The sequence below is a fragment of the Cebus imitator genome, unplaced genomic scaffold, assembly GCF_001604975.1.
Source record: "Cebus imitator isolate Cc_AM_T3 unplaced genomic scaffold, Cebus_imitator-1.0 Scaffold9, whole genome shotgun sequence".
NCBI classification, from domain to species: domain Eukaryota; kingdom Metazoa; phylum Chordata; class Mammalia; order Primates; family Cebidae; genus Cebus; species Cebus imitator.
The window spans coordinates 3514285-3523389 of NW_016107324.1; the positions used below are offsets into that span (position 1 = coordinate 3514285).

The window sequence follows — 9105 nt, forward strand, 5'->3', positions numbered from 1 at the left end:
TGTCTTGCTCTGTCGCCCAGGCTAGAGTGCAGTGGCGCAATCTCGGCTCACTCTAACCTCCGCCTCCTTGGTTCAAGCGATTCTCCCGCCTCAGCCTCTTAAGAAGCTGGGACTACAGCCACTTGCCACCACGCCTGGCTAATTTTTGTATTTTTAGTAGAGACAGGGTTTCACCATGTTGGCCAGGGTGGTCTCTAACTCCTGACTTCAGGTGATCCACCCACTTCACCCTCCCAAAGTGCTGGGATTACAGGCGTGAACCATGGTGCCTGGCCTATTAAACACTTGTTCCAAATAGAATGATAGTACTATGTTCAGCCAATAAAACTGCAGCATAATTAATACTTAGACCTAATTGAAATATCGCTAGCAGCAGATTTCTTGCAGGGAGGGCTCTGAGCAGTTTGGCAGATAGGTAAATGGGCCTATGTGGGCCTTTAAGGTAAGGGATATCACCCTTCACAGTAGGTAGCTCTTTTTTAAAAAAGTCCTATTCCATAAAACCTGTTGAGTGGAAGAAAATATGTGCAAACCATTTATCCAACAAGGGACTATTATCTATAATATACAAGGAACTCAAACAACAGGAAAAAAAAAACACAAATAATCCCATTAAAAAGTGGGTAAAGGACACAAATAGACGTTTTTCAAAAGAAGACATACAGATGGCCAGCAGATATATTAAAAATACTCAGCGTAATCATCAGAGAAATACATCTAACCCCAATCAGAATGGCTATTACTAAAAGCACAAAAAAATAACAGATGTTGGCAAGATACAGAGAAAAGGGAACTTTCATACATTGTTAGTCAGAATGTAAACTAGTACAGCCAGAATGGAGATTTCTCAAAAAACTAAAAACAATTATCATTTGATCCAGGAGTCACATTGTTGGGTTTCTACCCAAAGGAAGAAAAGTTAATATGTCACAGGGATACCTGCATTCTAGTGTTCATTGCAGTGCTATTCACAGCAGCAAAGATGTAGAATCAACCTACATGTCCATCAATGGATAAAGAAAATGTGGTACATATACACAGGGGAATACCATTTAGCCATGAAAAAAATGAAATCATGTCATTTGCAGCAACTTGGATGGAACTGGAGGTCATTATCTTGACTGAGATAAGGCAGGCACAAGACGACAAATATGAATTGCTTGTTATCACTTACATGTGAGAGCTGAAAATTTGTTGACATGGAAGTAGAGAGTGGAAAAGTAGATAAGAGAGACTGATAAGGATGACTGTGAGGGCAGGAGAGGAGGAAGAGAAGCGGGTGAGAAGTTACAGACATACAGTTAGAAGGAAGAAATGTAATGTTAGCAGAGTAGCATGACTACAGTTAAAAATGTATTGCGTTTGGGTGATGGACACCCTAAAACCCTGAGTTGATCATTCACTGCGCATTATGAAACAAAATTTCACATGTACCTCCACAAATCTGTACAAATAAAAATAAAATAAAATAATCCTCTCCTGGCTGGGCTCAGTGGCTCACACTTACAATCCCAACACTTTGGGAGGCCAAAGTAGGTGGATCACCTGAGGTCAGGAGTTTGAGACTAGCCTGGCTAACATAGTGAAACTTCACCTCTACTAAAAATACAAAATTAGCTGGGTATAGTGACACACACCTGTAGTCCCAGCAACTCGGGAGGCAAAGGCAGGAGAATCGTTTAAACCCAGGAGACATAAGTTGCAGCGAGCTGAGATCGTGCCATTGCACTCCAGCCTGGGCAACTACATCTCAAAAAAAAAAAAAAAAAAAAAAAAAAAAAAATACTAATAAGTGGATATTGGATGATTTGGTTAATACTAGAATTCAAGTTGAGGGCTCCAGATTTTAACTTTTTGTGTGAATATTCTCCATGCGGTTTCTCTTGTTTTTAAGAACCACAGTCCCAGGTGCAGAGGTGCTGGCTATGGGTGGGAGTCCTGTAGATGTTGTCTGTACATACCTAGAAGGGTGGGTGCCTTTCCTGGTGTCAGTTCTGGTCTCTCCTCCACTGAGTACAGGAAATGAGTGGCCACACAACTCAGTGGTGGCTTATGTGCAGAAGTTGAAATCAGGAATGCACATCCCAGAAAAGGCATGATGGGGGTAAGCATACTTGTAGTTACAGCTACTCAGGTGGCTTGAGGCCAGGAGTTCTCGGCTGCAGTGAGCTCTGACGACACCTGTGAACAGCCACTGCACTCCATCCTGGACGATATAGCGCCTCTCTGTTAGGTCTTGCCCAGGCCACTGACACCTCCTCGACTTTCCTGTTTTTTCGAGTCCCCCTCTTGAATCTGCCTCAGTCACCTGCACTTTCTTCATGCTGATTGTTAAGGCCAGAGAACAGTCTGTCATAGATACTCTTGTTTCCTTTAGAGCACTTCCCAGAAAAACACAGATACTCTTGTTTCCTTTAGAGCACTTCCCAGAAGAACAGTGATGTTACTGATAATTGGGCTCCCACAGAGGGGCTGTATTAACCCAAAAGTACCAGGGAGCTTAACATCTCAGTACATCATAGCTCTATGGGAGAAAAATGCATTTGGGAGGCCAGGCTCACTTCTCCCTCCCTGAATTCACCACAGTGAGATGAGACCTTCCTGCCTCCCCCTTCATCATGTGGCTGCATGCAGCCTAGGCCAGGGCTCCAGCAGAGCAGGGGCCCCGAGAAAGCCATTCTGTAGGGCAAGGCCCTCAAATACTGCATGGGCCCAGTCTGCCACCCCTCTCTCCCAAGAGCCCCAGTAATTGACCTGCGTTGTGCTCTTTCTTCAGCTGCCATGTAACCTCCAAAAAGAAGAGATTTGCCTACTATAAAAGCAGAACACTGAGATGGTCCCATATTCTGCCTTTTTTAAAAAGTATAGAAACAACCAACATGTACTTAAGCATTTACTGCAAGCCTAGTCTCCACTAAAAGTTTTGTTTAGATTCCCTCATTTAAACCACACCACAACTGTCTGGTAGAGCCACTGTTGTGAGAGTTTAATGACTCCACCAAGGTCTCACAACACTGGGAAGTAAATCCAGGCCGGCTGACCCCGAATGTGTATTCTTAACCCCTGCACCCTCTTGCCACTTCCCCGAAGGGAACACTGGGGGCTTGTGAGACTTTTCTAAGGGTTTTATGCAGGTAGCATTGGAGAAGGCCAAGAAGGGATAATTTCCTTCTTTGGTGCCACTCTCTTCTCAATTTAGATCTTGAAGGGACAAGAAAGATAATCATAAACACTGTGGAGAGACAGTAAATATCAGCCACATTTTTGGAAGCGTTCTCAGCTTCAGGCATTGGGATTCTTCATCTCAGGAGGGAGGAACCTCCCAGAGCAAGGAAAGGGAATGAACCTTATAGCCTCGAATTTACCAGGGACAGTGCCAGTGCATCAATATTTAAGGCCCCTCACCATTTCACAGGAAGAGACTGAATCTCAGAGGATGAGATAATTTACACAGGGCCACCCAGCTAGCCTGAACACTTAGAGAACTGGTGACCAAGACCTATCAAGGGGAAGAGAGTGCCCAGCCGGGGTGTCAGGGGTAGGTCTGCAGCCAGCCCACAGCACTGCGATGCAGGACTAGGGGTTCACCTTCACGTGCATCCTGGTGCCCAATGGGGGCCCACTAAACCCAAAATGGAAGGAGTAGCATTTAAGATCTCAGACATCAGTTTTCGGTAAATATAGGGTATTCTCTCTTTCCAGCAAAGGCATCTTTCAGGTGAGGCATGGTGGGAGCAGCATGCGTATAGTTACAGCTACTCAGGTGGCTTGAGGCCAGGAGTTCTAGGCTGCAGTGAGCTATTCAGCAATTCTTGTGATAGCAGTGACCAAGAATGTCTTCTTGTGGATATATTCCAGCACCTAGCATATAATAGATGCTGAATTAATATTTGCTAAGTGAATGAAAACTTTTGGAAGGAAGATAGTCAATAGCCAAAGAAAATCATTGACAGATACATTTGTACCAGCCAAAGAAATGCCATATATCATGCTCACTATAATCTTTGGTATTCAAGTCACTCAACATCATCAACATATAGCATCAAAAACCAGCAAGAACACCCCAAGAGGCCTGGCACAGTGGCTCCCACCTATAATCCCAGCACTTTGAAAAGCCAGGACGGACATATCACCTGAGGTCAGGAGTTCAAGACCAGCCTGGCCAACATGGTGAAACCCCATCTCTACTAAAAATACAAAAATTAGCCAGATGCAGTAGGGGTACCTGTAGTCCCAGCTACTCAGGAGGCCAAAGCTGAAGAATTTCTTGCATCTGAGAGGCTGAGGTTGCAGTGAGCCGAGGTCGTGCCACTGTACTCCAGTCTGGGTGACAAAAGGATCTGCGTCTCAAAGAAAAAAAAGAAAGAAAGAAAACCCCAGGAATCAAAACCCATTGTGATTTCATGATTTAGCTTGCCAGAGCCAAGGAGAACACACCCAGAGAACCTTGGAAGTATCTGGTTAGAGAAAATCAGAACCATTTTATTGTTCTGGATCAATTTGAGGAAGGATTAGGAAGCAGTGGCCCCTTCTGGATCGGATGCTGCCAAAAAGCAGCTGGGTGAATTGTTCAGTCATCTTTATTGAAGGTGGGAGAAATTAAACGTAGCTAGGATGTTGTTGGTAGGAGAGTGGTCATTAAGGAGAGATTCATCGTCCTTTCGCAGACGATGGCCTACAAGAAATAGTAGGATCTGCTGGCCTCTTCCATGGCTCCTGGAAGCATTGTGTGGAGGAAGGAATGGCGCCCTCTGCCTGTTCACCTTCAGATCAAATGTATTCATCCAGATGTGGCCTCTGTGATTTACATAATTGAAAACAGTCAGGGATTTTGATGTTTTTGTGTTGGGCTTTATGATGGTTTCATCAGAACCTCAGAGATATTTCACAACTTTGTATCTGTCTGTTTTCCTACAGAAATATTGCTGACACTGACGGTAGCCAGTTGCTTCTTCAGCTGACCGGGCTCACTTGCTCAAAACACTTCCAGTCTGGAGAGCCGTGTCTATTTGTTTCGACCCAACTGACCTGCCAGCCAGTTCTGCCAGAGCAGACAGGCCTGGGCCCTGGCTCCCAGGGTGGCTTCCACTCGGGTGTGACAGGAGGAGCTGCCTCTTCTCTTGACAGTCTGAAGCTCGCATCCAGACAGTCGCTCAGTCTGTTCACTGCATTCACCTTAGTGCAACTTAGATCTCTCCTGCAAAGTAAATGTTGACAGGCAAATTTCATACCCATGTCAGATTGAATGTATTTAAATGTATGTATTTAAGGAGAACCATGCTCTTGTTCCGTTCCTGTTTGGTTCCAGACACTGGTTTCTTGCTTTGTTTTCCCTGGCTAATCAGTCTAGTGCAAAGTAAGATTTTTATCTGGGGGAAAGAAAAGAATTTTTAAAAAATTAAATTAAAGGTGTTTTAAGCTAAAGCCTGCATTTGGGATGGAAGCAGGACAGACGCCGTGGACAGCGCTGTATGTACAGACACACCCAGTGAGTGAAGACCAAGAAAGTCACAGTCGTATCTGTAGAAAGCTCTAAAGACCATGTTGGAAAGAGTCTCCAGTAATGGAACAGTTGAAAAGGAGCCTGTGAGAGGGCTGTTGACATTAACAAATATTTTTTCCTTTTTTTTTCTTTGTTAAAACCAACTAGTTCACCTGAATCATAAATCAAGAAGAAATCATTTTTGTTTCTAAATTAAGTTCCCTTTAGTTTGATCAGACAGCTTGAATCAGCGTCTCTTCTTCCCTGTCAGCCCTACTCTTCCCTTCCCCTCTCTCCCTATCCTCCCCACTTTCATTCCTTTTTAAAAAAATAATATAAGCTACAGAAACCAGGTAACCCCTTTATTTCCTTAAATGTTTTGCCAGCCACTTACCAGTTGCTAAGTATTGAATTTCCGAAATAAAATACATTTACTGGCAAGCAGAAGAGCAAAGTTAAGACTTGATACCAATCAAGCTAAGGATACCTGCTTTGGAAGCATGTTTATTCTGTTCCCCAGCAACTCTGGCCTCCAAAACGGGAGAAAACGCCAGTGTGTTTAAATTGACAGCAGATATCACGACAGATTTGACCTCTGCCATGTGTTTTTTATTTTGTTTTTTAGCAGTGCTAAGCTGAAGTTTTGTAAGGTACATAAAATCCAATTTATATGTAAACAAGCAATAATTTAAGTTGAGAACTTACGTGTTTTAATTGTATAATTTTTGTGAGGTATACATATTGTGGAATTGACTCAAAAATGAGGTACTTCAGTATTAAATTAGATATCTTCATAGCAATGTCTCCTAAAGGTGTTTTGTAAAGGATATCAATGCCTTGATTAGACCTAATTTGTAGATTTAAGACTTTTTATTTTCTAAACCTTGTGATTCTGCTCATAAGTCATTTATCTAATCTATATGATATGCAGCCGCTGTAGGAACCAATTCTTGATTTTTATATGTTTATATTCTTTCTTAATGAACCTTAGAAAGACTACACATTACTAAGCAGGCCACTTTTATGGTTGTTTTTCTTGCCCACTCTGGTAGGGAAATAATCTTTTATTAATGGATGTCAGTTTCAGACAACTGCAATACCAAGAAACTGATGACCTTTTTTGAGCTATTTCTCCTTAACCCCTAATACCTTTCTTACCTAAATTTCAGAATGATACCTTTTTGATGTCTAAAAAGCAAAGCATTTTATAATATCTCATTAGCCAGGCTTTTTAGGAACAGAGAAGTTTTTCCTTGAAATTTGATTGTTCATTTGTGGCAGGGTGAAAATTGTACAAACTACCCCTATTTATATTTATATCTCTCTCTATATGTACAGATTATGGAAATATAGAAAGAGATATAGCCCAAAGATAGATGGTAAGTAGACAGTCTGAAAGTGTTGCTCCATACTAAAGAAACTTTCTGGAAATTTGCATTTCGATACTTTTTTCCACTTGAGAGGGATCTCAATACAGGGAGGTGGCCAAGGAACAACACTTCTCAGTGGCCACCAGTTCATATATCCCCTCAAAAGGCTCTACTTTTCTCCAACAAACCATTGGGTTGCCCAACTGTGATGGAAAAAAACGAGCAGATGTTGGCCCAGAACTCCAGGACATCCCCGTGGGCCGAGGCTCACGTGGCATACAATTTAGTGTGACCAGTTTCAGTGTTTAGAAATATGTGAATTAGAATGACTTTTAACTTCACACAGCACAAAAGAGAAATGGAGTTTAAACTGGATTTGTTTTGTTTTGAGTTTCAAGTCCCTTTTCACTACAACACCGTCCAAAGCTATCTACGTATCTCTTCTTTTGTATCCATCTGCCGCTGTATTTTAATGTCGATCCTAACTTAGACAAATCTGCAACCTCATGATACTGGTAATTTATAATAATTCATGATCATTGCTGTTTTGAAGGAAAAGAGATGATAAATTCTCTTATGGTTTCGATCAGGTAATGGATTTTGTTTTACATCTAATTAGAAGAAGAAAAGTAAGTGAAGGATTCCTCTGATCATATTGATCACTATAGAAGCAAAAGCCAAATCAATTCCCTTTATTATCAGTATTTCTCATGCTGTACACAATAAATTTGTTAGACTGAGTACTTGGTTTTTGTTTAATAGAACAAATAATCAGTGTTTCACTTATATTACTAAATGTGAAAAACATAATGTGAAAAGTATACATACATTAACTTGGTTGTAAAACTCATTTAAGTGTTCATGTAATGTGGTAAGTTTAAAAAGTGAAGTGAGCTGTTTTACTACAATGAATTTATTTGACTCAAAGATTAAAATGCCCCTCCCCCTATGTGTATCTCTTATGGCCTGTAATAATTGAAAACAATGTTTTTGCAGTTTATATAATGCAATTTTTAATCTGTGTTCAAAAATGGAGTTCTTATGGGCTTAACACATGAAATGGGTGGCACAGATCCACTTGCAGAACCCAAAGATACACAATCAATTTTGAAATGCAACTTAAGCCATTAATTGTTGGTGTGAATTTAAAATTTTCTAGTGTTTGTATGGTAGTATGCTGCCTAAGAGCAAAGCATTCTCTGCACAAAAGAAAATTACTGTAGTGGCTTCGATTTTAATTAGAATTTTCTCCCTGGTGTTTCTTTATAGACTAAAACAAAATCTTTTAAGTTTCTTACTACAGGTAAAAGCTATGTGCAAGAACCTCAAAATGCTAAAATCTAGCATAATGCCTTAGATCTGTTTTTAAGTCTTGTATATTCCTACATAGCTGTCCGATGTATTATATTTGTATAGTGAATTGTGTACAATTTTTGAATAAGTGCATCATCACTTAACCTTTATGTTGTTGAATAGTGATGATGATACATTTCTTCAAACATTTAACTGTCATTTTTTTCTCCTTTGTCATTTGTGAGTTTTATTTGTACAGTTCCTCATGAAGTTGCATCTGAGATGTGTGTATATGAAAAGATTATACAAGGGTAAAATTAAGCAATATATTAACTATGGTTCTTCAGGAGAAAGCTTACAGTGTTTCAGGTTGTGATTTATTTTCAAAATGGAGTTGACTCTGAACATCACTTTGTTCACCTGCATTGATGTTTGTATTTCTAGTGTGAGCAGTTTATGCAAAGGTAGATATATTCAGAGAAATTTTAAATACATTTATGCAAGTTAATATTGCTTTGCTGATGCTATTTGCTTATTTGATGTTAAATAATGCTATTGTAAATAAAGAATTCTGTTGTTATTGCATCATTTAATAAATTTTAATGCCTTCGGGTTTTACATGGCTTTAGAGATTTTCATGTGTTTATATTGTATCTTTCATAATTCCATTTATTAAATTAAAAAGACCCTGTAGTTTACTAATTTCTTACATGGTAGTTGACACTATTCACAGCACCTTAACATTTAATTCTCCCAGTAACCCATTTTATAAATTTTTACATTTGAAGTAAGGATTATCTAATAACTTAATGGCAAATATAAGCCACATATAGTTCCATCTCTTCACCATACTATTCCACCTTCCATTCCCAAACCTCCAAAAACGTAAGAGTAATGTGGACTTCTGACTGGCTCAGGAAGGTTATAGCACACATGAGAATATCCATAATGGGCCAGACA

General features: G+C 40.2%; 1 protein-coding gene across 12 annotated transcripts in view; it reads left to right on the top strand.

Moving 5' to 3' along the window:
- The window catches only part of NCOA2 (nuclear receptor coactivator 2), a 306209-nt gene extending 297434 nt beyond the window's left edge, over window positions 1-8775 (top strand). For 5 of the 12 annotated variants that reach the window (XM_037744280.1, XM_017544634.2, XM_017544698.2 and 2 more), the window contains one exon: window positions 4918-8757. In XM_037744280.1, coding sequence (XP_037600208.1) covers window positions 4918-4929 — 12 coding nt within the window. In that variant the 3' untranslated portion in view covers window positions 4930-8757. Of the gene's footprint in view, window positions 1-4917 lie in introns of all 12 variants that reach the window. The other 7 variants (XM_037744296.1, XM_037744294.1, XM_017544659.2 and 4 more) reach the window with 3 other exon arrangements.
- The last annotated feature ends 330 nt before the right edge of the window (window positions 8776-9105 follow it).